This window comes from Doryrhamphus excisus, chromosome 18 (assembly GCF_030265055.1).
Source record: "Doryrhamphus excisus isolate RoL2022-K1 chromosome 18, RoL_Dexc_1.0, whole genome shotgun sequence".
Taxonomy (NCBI): domain Eukaryota; kingdom Metazoa; phylum Chordata; class Actinopteri; order Syngnathiformes; family Syngnathidae; genus Doryrhamphus; species Doryrhamphus excisus.
This window is the reverse complement of record NC_080483.1, coordinates 8,829,711-8,853,243: the sequence shown is the minus strand read 5'-3', so window position 1 is coordinate 8,853,243 and position 23,533 is coordinate 8,829,711. Positions and strand designations below refer to the sequence as shown.

Here is a 23,533-nt window from a genome sequence, read left to right as displayed (position 1 = left end):
CCTTACAAGGGTCACGCGGGGTGCTGGAGTCTATCCCAGCTGTCTTCGGGCAAGAGGAGGGGTACACCCTGGACTGGTCACCAGCCAATCACAGGGCACATATAGACAAACAACCATTCACACTCACATTCATACCTATGGACAATTTGGAGTCGCCAATTAGCCTAGCCTGTGATTGGCTGGCGACCAGTCCAGGGTGTACCCCGCCTCTCGCCCAAAGACAACTGGGATAGGCTCCAGCACACCCGCGACCCTCGTGAGAAAAAAGCGGTAGAAAATGAATGAATTAGCCTAGCATGTTTTTGGAATCCCTGGAGAAAACCCACGCATGCACAGGGAGAACATACAAACTCCACACAGAGATGGCCGACGATGGAACTGAACTCAGGTCTCCTAGCTGTGAGGTCTGCGCACTAACCACTCGTCTACCGTGCAGCCTCATATGAATTATATAAAAAAGAAAAACAATGGAGTAGACAAAATACAGACTGTGGGCTACTTCTATAATGTGAAATATGGAACTTTGTGTAATTATTTGGATATTTTTTTTATTGTAAAGGAAAAAAAAACAAATACAAAATGTCCTGGAAAGTGTTGATGCTTACATTTTAAAAAATAAAATAAATTATTATTATGAAACCAATGCAATACCTGCTCCACTTTGACGTCATACTCCCCGAAAACCTTCTTTCCCCGAAATACTTTGGCCCTGAAAGAGGAAAAAAAGAGACATTTATTAGGATTAATATACCCAGAAAGTTGTCAACACTGCTCTCTAGTGGATGTCACGCTCCCAGTGAAATGAGCAAGAGAACAAAATTGAACCCCTTCCTCTTTATACAGTACATTTGATGGGCAAACGTCACATATGAAATGTCATGATGCGGTCTGAATGATGAATGTGCTCACTAACGGCGCCATTCCAAGCGCATTTCCTGCATCTTTGGCAGCCGCTTGGTTGAAGATGGATGTACAAACAGATTACAAGTGAATACGCTGGCAGGTCGATGCCAAGCAAGGATGAAGATGCTGGATGATGTTGCTACTGCTCGGGATGTTTTATTCTACACATTGCTCTAAATGGATCGCAGATGGCTTTCATTAAAGGCATCAGGAGCCAACACGGCGAGGCTAAAAAAAGCAACCATGAGCCCAGAACTAGTTGGTTGGGAGGTCCCCCCCCCCATCCCCACACTCCTACTTCTCCATGTTGGTGTTTATTCTTGCACCTGATGCAGTGGAGTGGCCTCATTACGATGCAAAAGTCTTTTCTTGCATGTTATAAATATCGCTTACTTGAGGCTAAGCATGCAGCCTTGCCAGATAAAAAAATGGAAGAAATCAAATGAATGTGCAATCATGACTGCTCATTAAAATGTATTTATAATGCCTTCAATATAACCGCATAGGATCTTGCCTGGAGGCATCTGCCTTGTGAGTTTGCTTCATTAGGGTGATGACATCTGTCACACAGACGCCATTGGAGGAGGGTTTATGTCTTGTTATGACTTATAAGACATCAATAAACACACGTGACACATGGAATTCCAAAAAGGTGTCCACATGTTTGTTATTGATAGAATTGTACGTTGTGTCCCACAGGGCTCTATACTTGGTTGTTTGTTTTTGTACAGTGGATCTATGCACATTCGCTATTTAGCATTTATGACCTTGCAAATTTGCTGATTTTTTGGGCAAAAATATATAGTTTTTCTACAAAAAGAGAAGCAAAATTTTAATTACAGAAGCACTATCAAGCACTAGCTTGACTACCGGGTTGACTCATTCATCAATCTTACAGGAATCTTACATTATTGTTCATCAGTGCTGAGTACCTATACCATTTTTCACCATTTGCTAGGTAACCCTCAGAAAAGGTGGGCTTTTATTTTTAATTTATGTGATATTGGGTGGCCGCATGGTGGTCAAGTGGTCCACTCGGGCTCTGTGTGGAGTGGGTTTTCTCCAGGTACTCCGGTTTCCTCCCACATTCCAAAAACATGCTAGTTTAATTGGTTAATTAATCTTTATCTCTTCATTTTCTACCGCTTTTCCTCACAAGGTCGCGGGGGTGCTGGAGCCTATCCCAGCTGTCTTTGGGCGAGTACTAAAATTGGGCTGCACGGCGGTCGAGTGGTTAGCGTGCAGACCTCACAGCTAGGAGACCAGGGTTCAATTCCACCCTTGGCCACCTCATTTCAAAAACATGCTAGGTTAATTGGCGACTCCAAATTGTCCATAGGTATGAATGTGAGTGTGAATGGTTGTTTGTCTATATGTGCCCTGTGATTGGCTGACGACCAGTCCAGGGTGTGATATTGGGAAGAAGTACACTGTAACTTCCTCAATGTGTTCAACGTGGGAACGAATGTACCATACAAAAAAATAAAATCTGATTATGAATATATGTCATTTGACACCTTTAGTCATTATCACAGCACCTTAGCGAGGAGCTGCAGAATATATACAGTACAGTAACTTCATCATATAGGGATGTGCTTGCTTCAGTGCTCGGCTTAATTCTATGGGTAAGCTCTGTCTACTTCATTTTCCGGATCATTGGATTCAACCCCCACTTTCATTATTGATCGCTGGAGTCCAAGAGTCTGAGACAGCCATCCGGGGAAACAAGGAGGGGGGTTTAAACGAGACAAATCAATAAAGGATAAAGAAACTTTTCAAATATGTCATTGGGTTAGGGGCGGACGGTCATTATAACTGATTGTGTGGAATTAATTGTCAGTTGTGATTTGAAGCAAAATGTATGCAGTACTTGGGTTCAACCAGTAGAAGCACTGATTTTTCATTGTCAAGGAGTTTGCTGTCTAATGAAGGCAAACCTGACATCGATACGGGACGCTGAGCTCCATCCACTCGTACATCGTGTATTATTCTGCTCAATACAACACTGCCATGGAAACAGGAGGTCAGAACATTCAGAAAAAAACTCAGGATAGTCTGTAAAACATAATAGGTTTTAATATCGTGAGGATGATTCGCTTGTGGTCATTTAAAACAAGTATAGTGGAATGTAAAAAAATCTAGCGCTACAATTTTGCGTGCATCCACGGGTTAGCGTACCATATGGGGCGTGCCTTATTGTGTTGTTTATACACTATTTGAGTCCAATTGTGGTTTTGTGTATATTTGAATCACATAATAACCCACTAGCTAGCTAAAAAAACAAAACAAATTTACACTCTAAAAAGTAATTCAGAGTATCTGACACCACTTGATTTAATACATAAATGCAATGTAAAAAATTTAATTAATTGATTTAGATAAACTTTCTAAGTTGCTAACTTTATTTATTAAGTTATGTTCAAATAATAATGTTGGCTATTACATTAACTTAATTTAGCATGTCATATACACTCAAATTTTATTGTTGGTAAGCTTAAAACAAAATTCAAGTTGCCATGACTTAATAAAATACACACACACACATATATATATATTAATATAGTTACTGCTACTTAAAAAGCTGTGTGCATTGTTATTATAATTAAGTAGACAACAAATTCAACTACTTTGAATAAAATGATTAAGTCAGTTGACTTAACATATTTTTTTGAGTCACGAACTTAAAAACTTGTCCCTATGAAAACAATTATTCAGTAAGTATTACTTAAAATAAGCTTTGAGTGAAGAGGAAAAGCTAATTTGTGCAATGCAATATTGTTTGTTGGTTCAACACAATTTCAAATTAAGTTGTCATAACTAAGAAAGACTAATGGAAACTGTTGCATTGATTTTTTTTGTTGAGGCTAAACGTTTATTTTTTGAGTGTATGAACCTATGCGAGAAAGAAACCTATGCAGTCTCACCATTTGCGGTGATATAAGGGCAGGGATCTACTGTATTGCCCCACAGCAACTTCCCAGGGTCACCTCTTGATTGCCTTGACAAGTGTTGAAACATCGTCCCAAAGACCCAGGGTTCTGATTGCCTGCACCAGGCTGAACACACTTGGCATATCAAGCCTCAAATCAGTAGTATTGGCTCTCGCCAGCCTCCCTGGGGTGAGGATGTCGCTTGAATAATTCAGCGGCAGCGTGGAGTGGCTCGCAACACCTCCAGGTATATTTTTGGCACTACCTGCAGGAAAGCAAGTATTCCAAAAGACGGCATCTCTCTCGTGCATGGATGTGTCACGACTAAAGCATGTAAAGCGGTCGTGTTGATATTTTGCAACGTGGGAGGATGACAGTTGTTCTTTTTGATGAGCCATTGCTGTAATTGCATAACAGAAATATATCAGAAATGTCCTCTACTGATTGACAAAAGATATGATTGTGAGCTTGTCTATGCGGTATTATAACATTATGGTGATAAATGATGGCAGACAGGACAGGCAATGCCCTCCTGTGCCCCCACTGATGGTAGATTTAGCTTCAGTGAAGAAATAAAAGCTTGCTTAGGGAACATCTTGAAGCTACCCACTGTCTTGAGGGTATTCTCTTGCAGATAAATGAGAGCTACTGAATTGTGTGTGTGTGTGCTTCTGAGGAGAGCAATTAGGAAAGGAATGCCTTGGACATTTCTGTGTGGAGTTTGCATCTTCTCCCCCATGTTTTCCCACATTCCAAAAACATGCTAGGTTAATTGGCGACTCCAAATTGTCCATAGGTACAATCAAAAAATAAACGTAACGCAACAGTTTCCATTAGTCTTTCTTAGTTATGACAACTTAATTTGAAATTGCGTTGAACCAACAAACAATATTGCATTGCACAAATTAGCTTTTACTCTTCACTAAAAGCTTATTTTAAGTAATACTTACTGAATAATTGTTTTAATAGGGACAAGTTTTTAAGTCCGTAACTCAAAAAAATATGTTTAGTCAACTGACTAATTTGTTCATCTTGTCCCTGTCACTTGACAGCTTAGTTTTCATTGTTACATTTTTCCAATCTCTCCTTTATCTTATTCTGTTTTCCGCCCACATCCGCTACCTTGTGCCTTCTCTTGCATACTCTTCTCATAATTTGCTGAGATGAGAGCGAGACAAATTAAAACGTGCTTGCTGAAACGCATATGAAATATGGGGATTTGATGGCCTAATCATTGTAGATGTCTGTAATATATTTTCTTCAGGCTTGATATGTAGGCAACAATTGGCAGTTTTCATGAGGTATGATCTGAGCCGTCCCCCTCCCCCACACACACATTGATGAAACTCAAAAGCTTGGTAAAGGTCAGAGGCCTTTCCTAGCCTGTCAAAATTTGAAATCATTAATAATTGAATCCGCCTTGAAGGAATGGATTAATGCAAAAGGACTTGAGTATTTTGCATTTTAGACTTCTCCATTCATTAAGTTTAGTACATTCATTCATTCATTTTCTACCGCTTTTCCTCACGAGGGTTGTGGGGGTGCTGGAGCCTATCCCAGTGGTCTTCGGGCGAGAGGCGGGGTACACCCTGGACTGGTCGCCAGCCAATCACAGGGCACATATAGACAAACAACCATTCACACTCACATTCATACCTATGGACATTTGGAGTCGCCAATTAACCTAGCATGTTTTTGGAATGTGGGAGGAAAACCGGAGTACCCGGAGAAAACCCACGCATGCACGGGGAGAACATGCAAACTCCACACAGAGATGGCCAAGGGTGGAATTGAACCCTGGTCTCCTAGCTGTGAGGTCTGCGCACTAACCACTCGTCTGCCGTGTAGCCCAAGTTTAGTACATGTGGCTCAAATTTGGTAGCAATTGTACAAATTTCCTCTAAGACAAGTAGAGTTTTGTGAGACACAAAATTATTCGTAAAAGGGACGATTGAAAACAAAATGGCCAATCTCCTGTATGTTTTCCAGCCTGTGTTCTTGAGTCTGAATTTCTAGTCTTTGGAGATTCATGTCGTGCAAAACAATCCTGGGAGACAGTTCAGGCTTTTCAAGGATTATTACATTTCTACCACCAATATCCTGGCTGGACCATTTGTCACACTGGAAATGAGAGGCACAACTCATGAGTGGCCGAAAGCTCAGTCTCTCAGCGCGGGATTTGTTCTGTTTCATCATTGCAGTAAGAGTGCAATGATTCATCTTTCAGCAAGGTGATTCTAAGGTTAGCGCATGAACATTTCTTGCTAACAGTCTCACTGAATCCAATCCATATGAGATGTCAAGTAAAATATTGCATTATAAAGATTGCTTCCTGCATTTTACCTTGTCCATTAAGCAGTCAAAATGAGACTACACTAACATAGAAAACTAGAATAGCACTCAGTCAATACACAAGGATTAGTAGCCATTTCCTCAAAGACAGCTGGAATAGGCTCCAGCATACCCCCGACCCTGGTGAGGATAAGTGGCATAGAAAAACCATCCATCCATTTTCCTCATGAGGGTCACGGGGGATGCCTATCCCAGCTGACTTTGGGTGACAGGCGGGGTACACCCTGGACTGGTCGCCAGCCAATCACAGGGCACATATAGACAAACAACCATTCACACTCACATTCATATCTATGGACAATTTGGAGTCACCAATTAACCATTATTAACCAACCATTAACCACTGTGATTGGCTGGCGACCAGTCCAGGGCGTACCCCGCCTCTCTCCCAAAGACAGTTGGGATAGGCTCCAGCACTTCCCGCGACCTTGTGAGGAAAAGCGGTAGAAAATGAAGAGATAAAGATTAATTAACCAATTAACCTAGCATGTTTTTGGAATGTGGGAGGAAACCGGAGTACCCGTAGAAAACCCACGCATGCACGGGGAGAACATGCAAACTCCACACGGAGATGGCCAAGGGTGGAATTGAACTCGGGTCTTCTCGGGTCACCATGCAGCCTGCATGGAAAAACGATTATTTAAAGGGGAACTTTTCCACTTTTCTGAGCTATAACTGTAGTTAGAATGTTGTATTATCCTTTAAACCAAACTAAAGTTTCAGATAATGAGGTTTGCGCATTTGGAAGTGAGCCCTGAAAGAAGTTGGGAATGACTCAAAATGCTCGGTTTCAAAAGGCGTGGTAAAACTGCTCCTTTGTGATGTCACAGAGGGGTGGACTTCCTTATATGGTTCATAGCTAGGAAGAACTTGACCAATCACAGTGGAGTGGGCATGCCCTGAGGTGGAAGAAAATAGACCGTTTGGGCAGGAAGCACAAATCAAAGGAAATACAAACTAGTTCAAGCGCAGACGCAGCACAATAATGCAGTATGTGCCACATGTGGGGCGGATGCATAGAGTCTGTGCCTGTAAGCCACACTTACGAAGAATAAAATCACATATCAATTAACTTTTCATGCTTCATTGTGTCTCACAAGCAGCAGTGCACCAAAGAAAAGGAAAGCCATCACCAAGGAAGTTGCATTGAGGCGTTCTTTAGGCTTTAACAGCTCCACTGTTGCGACCATCATCATTACTTATTCAATTCCAGCCATTTTTAAATTAATATTTATTATCTTGTGGCTGTTTTTTCAACTTAAAACTGCAGCAAACATGCTCTCGTCTATTGTGGAGTTGCATCATCACCTCTTTGTGACGCTTAAAAACGTAAAAGTTTTTGTTTCATTTAATTCTTGTATTGAGTATTTTCATTTATGTATTTCATATGTCATTCATGTGTTGTGTACAGTGTGAGTAACTGAGGTATTAGTTCCGACTTACACTAAAACGTGACTTACATCACAGTCCCATTTCTCTGAGTGCATTCTGGTTAGCAGGCTACCACCATGATTGTTTACAAAACCATCATCACATCCTCTATTGCACTGCATCGTACATTCACTGTTACATCCATCATCCATCATCCATCATCACCCACATGCAATTGTCCTGACAGGGTTTGTAGTGCGGCGTTAAAATGTGCTTTTATATGAAAAGGTGTAAAGACCAGAGGACATAGACAAGGACACAAAAAGTGCTGCACCAACAGTTGGCACAGCACTCTAGTGAAAGCAATATTAGGTAAGTGCAGCCAGCTGGTGAAAGACGACATAGTGGGGGGTGTATGGTATGTTACAGAGGGACGCTTTAAAGCATTTCAGCAAGCTACATCTTACAACAAAATCCCAGACTGTGCATAGCTCCAATTAGCTAACACATGAGGATAGCTGATGAGCACAGTAGTAGCACACTAAGCCATTACGTCTATAATCTGTCTCTGGAGGGAGTACTTTAATTGAACATGTGAGCAGGGTAGACATTTTAAATAACGGTGGATTGTGCCAACAAGTGGCAAGGAGTGAGCATGACCTCCGAGTGACACGGTGAGGTTCAGTATGTTCTTGTTTTCAGCAGCATAGATGCGACTTCTGTTATTATTTGTGTTCTTTCTGGCAGAAAATGGAGCAATCTGGAAAAGTAGCAGTTGCAGGATTAATATATCATACAGCAGGACAGGATGCCAGCTCAGCATAATGAACAGCTGTGGACAAGCCAGTGATGGTAGTCGCTTGTGTGAAAGTAGCGAGGTTCTATCTATAGATGACAATCCAGTCCCGTCGTGGCTTCAGTCATAATGTTTTTTCAAACATACTGTATACAAATACTATACATACTGTAAATACATTGGATATGGCAACTGTGAAAACTGTGAAACTTCACAGTTTTCACAGTTTTGCTATCAACCCAGCTGAGCTCATGCTGTGACTGATTCCCGAACGCAATTTACAAGAGTAGCAAAGCTAACCGTCCTGTATGTTCTAAAACAGAATGTGATGGAGTGATGGATTACAGATATTACATCCAATCCATGATGGTGAGATAATCCCGTCAAAAAGACAAAATCACCATAATTGCTTTAGAAATCCGTCTAGGACTGACTCTTCCAGGATTGGCTTACTTTTGCAGAATATTTGGAGTAATTTGGAATGAAAATATACCTTCCTAAAAACATAAGGGAATGGGGTCTTTATGTTTATTATTAAGATTAATATAAACAAATTGATTTATTCGCTGGTAGAAATGATTATTTTTAAAACAAACAAACAGCAAACAGAGTAGCCATCACATATCACTGTGACACTTTTATAGCTTGTTCTCCGAGTTGCTAATTAGCTGAACAGATGACTCTACCTCCCATGACTAACTCCCAAAATGTCCAACAGAGAGTGCGAGTGGAAGATGAGAAGAGAAGGGAAGAAGAGATGCTAACAGTGAGGGACACGTGTTTTTGTCTTCTATTGATATCAAAATGTTGCCCAATGAACTCGTATTGTGTGTTGTTAACCTTAAAGAGGATGTCTATGAAGGTCCGTCTGATTTCTAACACAGAACATGCGGGTCAAGAATGATGAAGACACTCTTCAGCCATTCAGACGTGGACCTGTTGGTGTGTTTTAGATCATTGTCCTGATTTTGAACCCAAGTTGGTTTCAGCTTGAAGTCACAAAAAGATGTCTGAACATTCTCCTTCAGGATTTTTTGGTAGACAGCAGAATTCATGGTTCCATTTATGGCAGCAAGTATTCCAGGTCGTGAATCAGCAAAACAGACCAAGACCATCACACTACCACCACCATATTTTACTGTTCTGTTTCTGAAATGTGGAAAGTGTTTCAAAAGTCATGGGCATGTCTGCATGGCTAAATATAAATGTGACGAGTGATACTCATGTACAATATACTGTACATGTCGTGTATACATTTGTATTACAATATCTGTAATTAGTCAAAAGTAAGGCTGACTACAGTAGATCCCAGATTTTCATTGTTTGTGAGTAACTGACGCTAAAAATAACTATTTTTGACACACTGCTCGCTCCACCCCCTATCCTAGCTTGATGTTTTCTAATTTCCGATCAACATTTTCAATAAAAGTGACAGATGTAGTTATTACATTACACTCAGCTGCAGAACCCACCCCTTCTTCTTCATCGTCTTCTTTGTTTACTTGCAACACAATGCAGGTTTTAAACTTAAACATATGCTATGTCTAAAATGTATAGGCACTCACCACTAATGAATGATTTGAGGCCAGATTGGCTGTTGAAGCCAGTGCATGCATAGCCAAAAAAGTATGGTGCATCCAAGGACTACTGAACATAGTGAGAAATGAGAAAACATTATCAGTGAAGCATGAAGAAGCATTAAATTCTGGGGTTAATCAACAGTGGTACGTGTATGCTGTACATTTTACCGTAATTGACTGAAGGTGAATGAGATGTCCTTTTTTTTTTTGGAAAAAAGGCCTGTTTTTGGACCAAAAAAATCCAAAAATGTTGGTTAAATTATTTTTATATAAAAAATTCCTGTAAAATTCAAGGAATAAAAGGTTTATGATGGTTTGAATGATTTAGATTAATTCTATTTGCATTATTATTAACATAACATTATAACATAACATTATTACAATGAATGTTGTATTTTAACGCATCTTTTACTCTGTTTACTTGTTTTTATTCAACTCAATTTTTCTGTAAAGTGTCTTTGAGTATTTTGAAAAGCGCTATACAAATAAAATGTATTATTAATGTTTTCTATGGGGACAGTTCTAAAGTCAACAACTTGGTAGAAAACAGCATTGAATGCTTTGAACATAGAATTCTTTGCATCAGGAAGTTCGCTTTCAAACTGAGCTATACTGGACTGAAATATACATTATGTATACTGTGGCTTAAGCAAAACCTCTGCTAGTGTAATAAAGCATACTCAATTATATTCTTCTGCTATATTAAAGTTAAGGAATTTATCCAACTCTTTCTAACACTTCAGTTATTTCTTCACTGTATATCACCCCTATGTTATTGTGTGTGTGCCATTCTATGGCTGAGTGCAGCATCCCCGAGGCGGTCATGTGCCATGCCGCTACGTCACACCATGCAGACACGTGTCATAGCTCTTTCGCACTTACTTGTCAGCGCAAACCATTCTCTGTAGCCATGCCTCCCCTTTTATCCTTCCCATATCCTGCCCTCAACATTCCGTCTCTCCTTCAGCATGTCTTTCTATCCAGAAAAGTTGATTCTATTCGGACCATCCCAAATAAATTGGAGTCCAGTGATAAACACTACTTATATAAATAGATACATTTAAAGAGTGCAATTAAAAAGTTGGATATAAATGCATGTACACTGTGCAAACTGCAGCTCCTCAGCAAGCTGTAAACGATCAACGTGGGTGTTTGGGAGACGCTCAGGAGGGAGATTTTCTGGTCACGACTTGCAGGCAGTGCACATTCAAGGCATAAACACAAGCAAACGCACACAGCAATAAAGTGCCGTATTTATTTTAGTGAAAGTGCTTACCGATGTCACGTGATCTCCCCTCCCCTCGAGGTGGATGAAATGCAAACACGTGTGAAAAGTAGATAGAGGGGGGGGGGGGGGGCAGCGTGCGAAGCCACCTACGCTAGCATGGTACAGCTGCATGGAAACATAAAGTAGCACTCCCAATTAGCATCAAGGGTTAAAAATGCCTTCATCTCTTTAGTGCAATGGAAATGATTCATGGAAATTGTTGTGCTGCAATGACAGCTATCAGAGTCCTGCTTCAATTACTTAAGCCGTGATTTATGTGGCCTGCAGCATGAATAAGAGTGCGTCAGACAACGGATGTCAAATTGAAAAACGGTGAAAAAAAAGGCAGCGGGACAACAAAAGAACAAGCAAAGAATATCTGAGCAATATTTCTTATACAGGGGGGTTAATATTAGATGTGCAAGTGCAATCACAATGTTAGCATCCTGTGTGATGCCAAGCTGAGTTAAGAGCAACGTGATGGCCGTTTATCATCCTAAGTGAGCTTATTTGTGTCTGGCCAGTGTGCAATTTACACTGGCTTTATATTGATAAGCGTCATTATGAATGAGCTGCACGCCTGCGCCATTTGAATCACTGCGGTATTGACACAAAGAAGACAACGGCAATAAATGTGACTTATATCAGCCAGTTGCAGTTAGTGTGGGCAAGGTGGTCCATTTGCCAGTGAGGTGAAGGTAGCTGTGATGGAGCCGGGCCTTCAGTGGGGACCCGATCCACCTCTTATTCCCAAAACTATCACGTCAACAATTATACAAACCAACTATACAATGCAAAAATGCACCACAACAACACTTGCCATTACAGAATTGGGGATGAATACCATTACAGAATGCAGTGTGGGATTTGGATTGTGTTGTGTTTACTGTGATTATGTGCATGTTTAAGATTAATTAAACCAACAGTCATCCCTTGTGGTGAGACAAGCCATGTTGTTTGGTCTAGAGACAGTACCACTGAGGAAAAGACAGGAACTGGAGGTAGCAGAGATGAGGATTCTGAGGGTCTCATTGGGAGTGACCAGGATGGATAGGATCAGGAGGGAGTATATCAGAGGGACATTACATGTTAAAGTCCTTGGAGATAAAGTCAGATAGGCCACACTGAGATGGTTGGGACATGTCCAGAGGAGAGATAGTGAATATATTGGAAGAAGGATGTTGCCAGGTAGGAGGAAGTAGAGGAAGACCAAAGAGGAGGTTTATGGATGTAGTGAAGGAGGACATGAGGGTAGTTGGTGTGAGAGAGACAGATGCAGAAGACGATTGCGATTGATTTGTAGTGGCGACCCCTGAAGGGAAAAGCCCAAAGAGAAAGAAGAAGCCAACAGTCGTCATGGTAACTTATACATAGAATATACATATAACCTCACTTATTTGGTCAAATAATGCAAACACAATGATGAACAGTGTCAGAACAGAATCAATTCAGCGCAGCGCTGTTTGTGCAATGATGTGTTCAAGTTCAAGACACAGCTCCAGTGTTAATAGTGTTTGACATGAGCCAGCACTCCTGATTCTGAAGGCCCCAGGAAGATTATACATGGCAACACCAAACTGAAAAATGCACATACAGTATTGAAAGCAGTGTAGCCGAGTGACGCACTTTTGGGAATAACTTCCAACACAATATCCTGGAACAAATATTACAATTTCTATTGTAAATGTAGGTCATTGTTTAGGCCAGCAGTGAAGGCCTTGCTGGCCTAAACAGCATGAAAATATAACCATGTAAAAAATTGGATTGTTCCTCGTTTATTATTGCTGTAAAAATGCAGAGGAAAAACAATTAAAATGCTGCAATGTAATACCAGTGTGTTGTAAACCAAGACCCCGGAGAGTAGATACGCTAATAGTCAGTAGTGAGTAGCTCAGATTGGCTTTCTGATCTAATTTTCCTGATCTATGAGAGCGTCTGGTTAGCTATACTGAAAAAGCAAATTTGACAGACCCTTTTAAAGAGGCTGTTTTTGTTCTGATGGTGGCTAGAAAAGAAAGATTTGAAGATGTTGTTGTGTGCAGCGTGCATCTCAATGTTCTTTTTCTCCAACGACTTCTCTGCACATCATCAAAGTTCTCCCATCTGACTTCTCTTGTCACCTCATTTTCTGTTTTCTTGATCTTTGAATCCTATTCACAGCTGACGCCAACCCTATCAGCGTACCTTTGCTAATGTCGCAGCATCAAGGACAGAAGGTTGCATGGAAGACCTCACTTAGATTGCATCTCATTTATGCCTCAGATCAAAGCCAGAACCACAGAATTGATTTAGGAGGACCTCGGGCAACAGACCTAGATGTGATTAAGCAAGTGCATTATGAGAGTCAACAATACTGGGAGAAAATTAGGGAGGCATCTCAAAAATTATTTTTCCGAGATCTTGGACAATGACAATAATCATAAGCCAGACCATTAAAATTGCACACTGGAACACTACAGTTGTGGTTGTATAATCTGGAATAATGGAAAAATACACTTTGTACGTCATACAACACATGATGCATGCATGATGATATTTTTACATTTTTATGACAATTAAGAACACTATAGGAGTGTTGTGTAATGAGCATAATAGGTCCCCATTAACAACAAAACAAAAAATGGACGAAGCCAACTATAGAAAAATAAAATCATTTCAGTAGCACAAAGTTAAAATGTTAAAAAAAAAATGCATTCTTTTCTTTACATGTGTGATATTAGACACAAACAACAAAGTCATCATTTTTGGAAAATAAGGTTATAGAAAAAGTTATAATATCATGGGAATAAGGTCAAAATATTCAGAGAAGTCATAATTACAAGAAGAGAATTTGCAGGTAGAAAGTTCAAATAAAACAACAGTAGAAATTGAAAAATCAGCTGTAATTGTACAAATACTAAGTAAAAAAATACAAAGTTGTATTCTAAAAGGATTAAATAGGGATGAGAGAGGACACCACTATCTGTATCTGTTCACTCATCTAAATGATCCGTATCCGTAATTGGGATGGGCGGGGCCTAAACCGGACATGGGGCTTAAATCTGTACATTATTTTACATCTGCAATTGACATGGATTGATCAGCCAATCACAATGCACATATAGACAAACAACCATTCACACTCACATTCATACCTTTGGACAATTCGGAGTCGCCAATTAACCTAGCATGTTTTTGGAATGTGGGAGGAAACCGGAGTACCCGGAAAAAAACCCACGCATGCATGGGGAGAACATGGAAACCGCACAGGGTGGAAGCCAGTAAATACATTGAAAAGTCAACAGTTAATCAATGTGATCGGGATCGGCTGCTTTTAAATTCAACAGATTATGCACATTGTGTTGTCTCTGTGAACATTACTTGCACTGCACTACTGGAGAGCAGATGAAATTACCTGGACTTAATGCAGCAAGGGAAATAACATTATGGGTTTACAATGTGGACATTAAATTAGCAGAATGTGAGGGAAGGTAGGGGGATAATATAACAAGTTATAGTGCACTCTCCACTGGGTAATTTCGACCCAGACGTGGACGTAGTGCTAATAACCAGCTGTGGCAATGCAGCACATATTTTAGCCCTGCCCTCTGAAATGCAGTCTAATTAGAGAGTCTCCATAGCCACCAGGACAAAAGAATATCTACTGGTTTGGCTCTTAGTTAAGACGTTTTAATACAACATATTTAATATATTCAGTATGGCCGCCTCAACAGTAATATCATATTAAAATGCAAGTGTACGGGAAATAGAAACTACCACATGAAGTCTGACTTTTGGAGGATTCCTGAGCATGGCCTGTTGCACTGCATGGATTTCATTTGCATAATATAGAGTTTGTTATTATGCAAATTTCAATGCATGGTGCCTACCCATCAATGGACCTCTGGAAGGCTAGACGAGAGCTAAGAAGGTTTGGTGCTTTAAATGTTCTAATACAGCCAAAGAAGTAACTTCAGGCTGGCGGCTCCCAAAAGAAAGGAAAAAATAGAGTAAATATTTGCCAACTATTGTTCAAGCATTGGCTTGAGTACTCGGTTGTCATGGAGATTAGCTCCTGGCATTATAATCTCAAATGAGGAGAAAATTCTTCTCTTTCCAACCCGGCCAACAGTACTGCTAAGAGTATGTGTTACTTTGCTAATAAATGTGTTGAAATCAAATAAATGTTGTGGATCATGACTGAATGAAGAGGGTAGCAGTGAAAGCCAACTTTGATCATTAAGGATCCATGTAGGATTTCATCAATTCAGGTTTATTTCAATGATAGTGAATGGACCCATTCTGAACTACAAAAAGAGTAGTATTTTTTGTAAATACTGTACTGTGTTATCGCATATGCTTACAACACAAATAAGTAGCATTTGAATGAGGTGAGGTTCCCTGAAAAGTAGGGTTATATAAAACGATGCAAACGGATATTGTTTGGAGCCGGAAACATTTGAGGGCTGATCTTACTATGTGGGGCTGCACGGCAATCGAGTGGTTAGCGCGCAGACCTCACAGCTAGGAGACCAGGGTTCAATCCCTCCCTCGGTGGGAGTTTGTGGAGTTTGCATGTTCTCCCCGTGCATGCGTGGGTATTCTCCGGGTACTCCGGTTTCCTCCCACATTCCAAAAACATGCTAGGTTAATTGCCGACTCCAAATTGTCCATAGGTATGAATGTGAGTGTGAATGGTTGTTTGTCTATATGTGCCCTGTGATTGGCTGGCGACCAGTCCGGGGTGTACCCCGCCTCTCACCCAAAGACAGCTGGGATAGGCTGGGCCTTGGGAAGGGGTGGCAAAGCAAGTTTACAAAAATTGACTGTCACAAACCGGTGTAGCGGGATGCTGACACGGGAAACTAGTGCAGGAAAAAGTATTTTATTTTAACTCAAAAGCAAAAAGGAATATATTCCAAAAACAGACACAGAAAGCACGGGACATTTGGAATGCTCCAACACAGTTAGCTCCTACCAGCTGAACTAAATACAAGAAACACAAATTAGCACTAGGTGCGTGTAATAAGGAAGCTAAAGGCTGCGGAAAACAAGGAGGGACAAAACAGGAAGTGTAACAAAATATAGACATCAAAACCAGAAACCATATCAACTAAGAAACAAACCAACTATCACACAAAAAGTCACGGAGGGTATGACGTGGACATCAGTTCCAGACAGTCGATACCCTCCCTCAATCTGGAAAAACATTCCCAATTGTGTTTTCAAGCTCTACTTACTGTAGAAACTTGTTAAGGGTAAATTTGAGCAATTTCTCAACTGTGCAGGTAGTGTAAAAAAAGCCAAAAAAAATCGTAATATTGATTCCTAAAACAAATTAGAGTAAGAACCTGTCTGCGGCTATGTTTTCAAGTTTAGTGAAAAGAACGACTTGTTGCCATAGCAACACCAGCAGTTGTAATACTGATTGGTGTGCTTTACAGTCTTTTTCGGTATCTGTATGCCTCACACATGGCAACTGGTTTATCTGCAGAGCGTCGCACAGAAACCCAAACGTCACACTTCTCTTTCTCTTTGTATTGTCACACGAAGCGTTTTTTTTTTTTGTTTTTTTTGCTTTCTCTACATCACAGCCCTTTCCCTACATGCCTTTAAGGGCGAGGAGATGGAAGAAAAGGTCACTCTGTTGATTTACCCCTCCTTTACAGCAATATACAGCCTGTAGATACCTGAATAACCATTATCCTTTTACTTTGTCTTGCGTTGATGAACAGATGTGTGAAAAAAAACAGCTGCCATTGTCTTTAATATACAAAAAGCCTACGCGTTTCTGCAGCAAACAAATCCATCTCTGAATGCTGTTTCTCCGACGTAGAGGAGAAATGAAGAGGATTGTTCATCCAATATTCAATTTTATGCTGAAAAGGTCAGACCGTTCACATATTAGATTAAAAAACTGCAATATCTAACATGTCTGCTGCCCTAATGCCCCACTCATTGGGAAGATAAACACTTTTTGCAATGATTATAAGTGCAGCACTTGTGACCGGCGCGCTTGTGATATGCAGGAGTAAATTTAATGCAATGTTAGTTAACAATCCCTTTTATACTGACAGTAAAAGCCGGGCTGGTATTAACGACAGAGACGGTATCGGAGCCATAACTGAGGCGAGATGTGTGAATAATGTGAATATTAACAAAAACAAAAAAAAGCACATTTCGGATTTAGCAATTATGGACAATTATGTGGTAATTGAGTCATGCAAATGTGAAAAGGGAAGCTTTCTGTCATATGCTAATGAGCTAAAAGGTAAAAATTAGACAACTAATGGGCCTCCAGAACCAAGCCTTCCTTGATGGTGATTAGTCACTAAGTATTGACTTAACCGCTGCCACAATATCCGTGTTCACTAATGGCCCGGGCCTATGGGGAGCAAGTGGCAGCCCTGTGCAGAATAAATAAGTTGACAAGAAAACATACATCATGAAAGCCGTGCAATTAGCTGTGCACTCTGGGTCTGGGTAGGCCTTAATCGTTTTTTAAGGTCGTGGTTTGGTTCATTTTGGGTACAGTAAGGGAACATGACACACCAAACTATAAAATAAGAACGAACTCAAGTCCACTGTTTTCTGGGCTTCCAAGGCTCATCTAGACTTATGACAAAGTGGAATTACATTTGTGTGATTTGACTGCAGTGAGTCATGACAATCGAAATATTGGGATATAATGCTGGCTTGTCGTCAATGCTCATTTCTGGTCATGAGAAGGCAATGTCATCATTTTAAAAAAGGAGTGGATTGCTTGTCTGTATGGAAACGATAAGCCGGCATTTTCAGATTGTCCCACTATGGATGTTGTTTTCTAAAAATTCTGTTTCCATGTGGATGAGAGACTGCAAAGAGAAAATACTAGCCTCTCAGATTCAAACTATTCAAACGGAAGGATGACAACATCAGTATGGAATAAAAGTTATGTAGGATGATTACTTATGTGAAGCTTTATCGAAACGTGACCATGCAAAATACATATTGTTTCCGGAAGTGATGTCGGCGAAGGCGCAGCTCTCATTTTAAGTAAACAAACACGAGAGGATAGATGAGACAAGAAGATGTTGTGAACAGCAAAGATTTGAGCGTTGTGTTAATAGCTTTTGAGAAACAGCAGAACAGGGAAATAAGCCGTATTTATTCAAACGGATGGAACTAGCATGAGTACTAGCATGAGTTTTCCCATGACAAAAACATTGCGATCGGTCAGCTTCAAACACAGAATGGTAAATGTAAACTGTGTACCCTGGACTGGTCGCCAGCCAATCACAGGGCACATATAGACAAACAACCATTCACACTCACATTCATACCTATGGACAATTTGGAGTCGCCAATTAACCTAGCATGTTTTTGGAATGTGGGAGGAAACCGGAGAACCCGGAGAAAACCCAGAGAACATGCAAACTCCACACAGAGATGGCCAAGGGTGGAATTGAACCCTGGCCTCCTAGCTGTGAGGTCTACCCGGAGTACCCGGAGAAAACCCACGCATGCACGGGGGTTTCATGCAAACTCCAACACAGCGATGACCAAGGGTGGAATTGAACCCTGGTCTTAAGACATGACTTAATTCCATTTAAAGATTTTTACATACATATTTAATATTTCCGTATTCACTTTTTTTGTCAATTTACCTAATTTATTAGCAAGGCTAATTGTTACCAAACAGGAGACTTTAACGATGGAAGAGGGTTTTCAATGTGTGGCTTCTCCTTGGCACTATTACTAGCTATGACTCCCACTGGCCAAAGCCTGGCCTGCACTGAGTAGAAGAATGACTATCGCAAGACAGTTACAATTCCTGTCCCTCACTTAATGTGTTCCTTGTGGGAACTTTGTACACCTCTGTATGGTACCGTATGTTCCCCGTCCCAACAAATCCCATTATAAATACATGTACCATTCAACCCCTACTGTATTGGTGTATGTGCCCAACAGTGAAGTGCTGATGACATAGAAGAAGACTGCTGTTTCTGCATCATTGTAGGTCATTTGTCTAGTTTGACAGCAGCTTCGAGGTAGAAACTATTGGGAGGTTGCAACTAAAGGCACAACAAGGTCACATGACATTGTCACAAGACAATAAGAAGTCACATCCACCAACAGCAGCTGAGCACCCCAGTTTCTAATCTCTGCTTTCTGACCTTGAAGTTAAATTATTCTACGTTCAAAAGAGGAAATTATTTTTGGTGAACTGACTCAGAAAGATATTAAGTTTTACAACGGTGTGCACCATACAGACAATGTCAAAGTTTCTTCTTGTCGAAAGGTAGTTTTTCTTTTCATAGACCTTTTGAGAAAATTGGATGGGTTAACATAATACCTCAGACACCCTAAACCCCATCCATCTTCTTCCGCTTATCTGAGGTCGAGTCGCAGGGGCAACAGCAGCCGACGCAGGGAAGCCTCAATTTCTTCTACATCCAGCTCGAATCTCGAGACGTCCCTAACACCAATAACCCTCTTGAAAAACCTGAATATGCTCATATTCTGGTTTTTAAAAACCTGAATTGTTACTCCTTTTCGAACCTGAATATTGCGTCATGTATATCATGGTCATGGATATCGGGATATCCCCATCAAAAGGAATATTGATTGGTGTTCTGCCCATGTTGAATTCGAAAAATATCTTTAGTCTTTGACAGGAAGTATTGAATTTAAAAACATGGCGGCACGAAAAACTGCACTTTTTTGGAAAGAGTGGAGAAACATAGACGAGTACGACTGGTCCTGAATTGTTTATTATACGCCTTGCTGGTGTTGTTTTTGTAGTGCGTCCTTGTTTTGATTGGGATATCACGATTGTTTACAATTACCATGTACCATGTACCATGTTTCAGAAACCGGAATATTGACAGTAACCAGAATATTGACTGCATGTAAACTAGGGATCGAGCGATATGGTTTTTTTTCCAGCTGATGCCGATACCGATTTTTTTCCATCACCCTTAGCCGATGGCCGATTTTGCTTGGGCTGATATTTGTGGCCGATACTGCTTTTGCTACCTCGATTTATATGAAAAAATTACAATGATAACAAATATTACAGGTCTCAAGTTTAAACAAATATTTATCGAAATGTAAACACCGAACACAGTAGGATTCAGCTTTCTTAAACACACATTTAAACAGCATTATCAATTTTAAAAGAAGTAAATATTCAACCATGTGCAAAACATTTCTGTTGTAGTTGAAGTTCTATCTAGCATCGATGTGATGACTGGTCCTCCGCAGTGTGACACGGAGTAAAAAGAACGCAAATATCGGTCCGATATATCGGCCGATCCTTAATGTAAACATAGTAATAGTCTGTCCAACATGTCCTGGGTCTTCCTCGAGGTATCCTACTGGTCGGGAGTTCTGAACACGTCCCCAAAAAGGCGTCCGGGGAGGCATTCTGACCAGATACCCAAGCCACCTCATCTGGTCCTCATAATACAGAGGAGCGGCAATTCTACTCCGAGTTTCTCGAGGATGACAGTGCTTCTCACCTTATCTCTATAGGAGAACCCAGCCACTCAATGAAGAAAACTCATTTCAGAGGGCTGAGCAATCATGAACTGATCACTATGTTGTTCCAACATGAATTGTCATGTCACCACAGGACGGCAATCATTATTTGTAATTGGCTTTGAAAAGCATTTACCGTAAATTCCGGACTATAACCCAAACTTTCAAGCCTGCGGCTTATTCAGTGACGCGGCCCATTTATGTAATTTTTCTAACGGCCGCCAGGGGCTCTCGAGTAGAAAAGGTAAGATTAAGACCGGTGGAATATATGCGTCGAGGAAGACTGCAACTTCTTGTCTTGTGCATAAATTAAATTAGCGTGAACATACCCTCATCATGGAAAAATGCAAAAAGAAAGTCATATGACGCAGCTTTCAAGCTAAAAGCAATCGAGCTGTCCGATAAAGAAGGAAACAGAGCTGCTGCACGTAATCTCGGCATAAACGAATCGATGGTGAGACACTGGAAACGGCAGCGGGAAGAACTGGAGCAATGTAAAAAGACGAAAAAAGCTATTATTATTGTTAAGTTATATTATTAGAACTTTGAAAACTCTCTCTGTGTACCGTCTTTCTTTGTAAATATGTTTACATGTTTTAATGTGGGCACATGCGGCTTATATACAGGTGCGGCTTGTGTATGTACAAAATCGGTTTTCCTCTAAAAATGTAGTGGGTGAGGCTTATAATCGGGTGCGCTCTATAGTCCGGAAATTACGGTATATGCAGATCAGATGTTTTTTTTTAACTGATACAAAATTGATGGCCGATCAATCAGAGCATCGCTAGTTGTTACTCAAATTGTTTTTGTCTCACTCTCATTTCTTCCTTTTGCATTTTGAAGCTCTCCTTAAGATCCAACAGTGCAAACTGTAAATGACTGACCACAATGACTGGTGCCGAGGCAGAACGTCACCAGAGAAAATTAGACAAAGACTGCCTGAGCAAAAAAATGGATATGCAGACATATTTGGGAGAGCAAAAGGAAAGGGAACAGATGTGGCCGTTGGGCTCAAACTGCTGAATCACCACGTCTTATCTCATTACTTCATCACTTCCTGAACCCGCAGCAGCGGAAGCTTTCTCTGGAGACGCACAAACAGCAACTGTCAGGTTGAAAGGCAACCAGAGGCAGGCAAGGAGAAAGGAAAAGGCAGAGTGGGCGTGACAAATACAGCATCATGTCATAAAAAAGGGGGTTTTCCACACTTGCCTCCCCCTGCTTTCTTCCTCTCTTTGTTAATCAGTTCCTCTATGCCGAATTCACCTTGAACGTCCCTGGACGCTGTTTTTTTTTATGTCACCCATCAACCCAGCAGGCTCCGGAGGGGGTGCGGGGGTGTTACATAAGCGCTACGTCGATGCTACTGAGCAGTTGTTTGCTCTTTCGTCTTATTGCACTCTCTTTTTTCGTAGCACATTCAGAGAAAGCCATCGTAAACCACACAGTCGATATTCTTCTGCAGCTTGCAATATAAGACATCAGGCTAAGGGACTCATTACATCTGCTTGCTGGCATTTAGGGAGAAATATAGGCGTTGTTTGACGTTTTGGACCCTTTGTTAACTGCAGCTGCTATTTCTCCTCAACAATTGCCTTCTAACATGATCCACTGCAAATGTTTGGGCGTTCATATAGGCTTGCCAAGATTTCTAATATAAGCAATACTGGGGTCATTAACGGGTGTGATTTATTGTCAAAGGCACTTTGCCCACCTTAGCTAAAAGCGTTTCTATCTCGTGGATCACACAGTGTTGAAATAATGTCAAAAAGCAACAGTTACAACCCAAATTCTGCTGCTGGCTGTTTAAATCTCTTGGCTAACCTTTTCAGACTTCAAGGGGATTAAATGTAAGGCACTTTGGGCATAAGCCAAGTGAATATAAAACTTCGGTTGTTAAATATAGCACCCAGGGGGAAGGTCAAATTAAAAATAAGGTCATTTTTATTCCTGCCAGACATACTACGTAAGAAAAGAGAGTTTCCCATACTTTAATTTATTTGTGATGGACTGCTACAATTAATTTTGGACCATCATAGAAATATTTTGCTTTTTGTTTTTAGATTCTGTCTGAATGGCTTTTCATGATAACTCTGTCCAGTCGATGGTATCGGAGCCTCGCATGTCACATAATATAAATATGAATATTTGTCAATTAAACTGTATTAAAATGTATTTTCTTGCTGAATTTGCAGACTTCCTGATTAAATAAAGGTCAGAAACCTAAGGTGAGGCCACCATGAGCGTGGCTTTCTGGTTTAGTGTGTAAGCAGCACCTACCGTCCGAGTGCACACTAATCTTTCTTGTTTGTATAGATCTAGAACACAATATTCTCTGTGACCTAAAAAAAATTGTCAAAATTATCAAAAATTATTGGTACTGAGAGGGATGTCTTTGAAAAATGGCGGGGATAAGTTCATTCGTTCATTTTCTACCGCTTATCCTCACGAGGGTCGCAGGGGTTCTGGAGCCTATCCAAGGTGTCTTCGGGCGAGAGGCGGGGTACACCCTGGACTGGTCGCCAGCCAATCACAGGGCACATATAGACAAACAACCATTCACACTCACATTCATACCTATGGACAATTTGAAGTCGCCAATTAACCTAGCATGTTTTTGGAATGTGGGAGGAAACCTGAGAACATGCAAACTCCACACAGAGATGGCCGAGGGTGGAATCGAACTTGGGTCTCCTGGCTGTCCCAGCCGGGATGAGTTAATAAATTCCAAATGTTACTAGTAACTTTTTGGGGGGCAGTCAAGGGACCTTGGAATTGTCCTGACGTTTCCCTTTATATGGCATAAAACCCGATCAAAGGATCCCTAACCTCA

General features: G+C 40.7%; 1 protein-coding gene across 2 annotated transcripts in view; it reads right to left on the bottom strand.

Moving 5' to 3' along the window:
• syn2b (synapsin IIb) overlaps positions 1-23,533 on the bottom strand; it is a 60,546-nt gene that overhangs the window by 30,517 nt on the left and 6,496 nt on the right. For both annotated transcript variants that reach the window (XM_058055548.1, XM_058055549.1), the window contains exon 2: positions 652-709. In XM_058055548.1, coding sequence (XP_057911531.1) covers positions 652-709 — 58 coding nt within the window. The remainder of the gene's footprint in view (positions 1-651; positions 710-23,533) is intronic.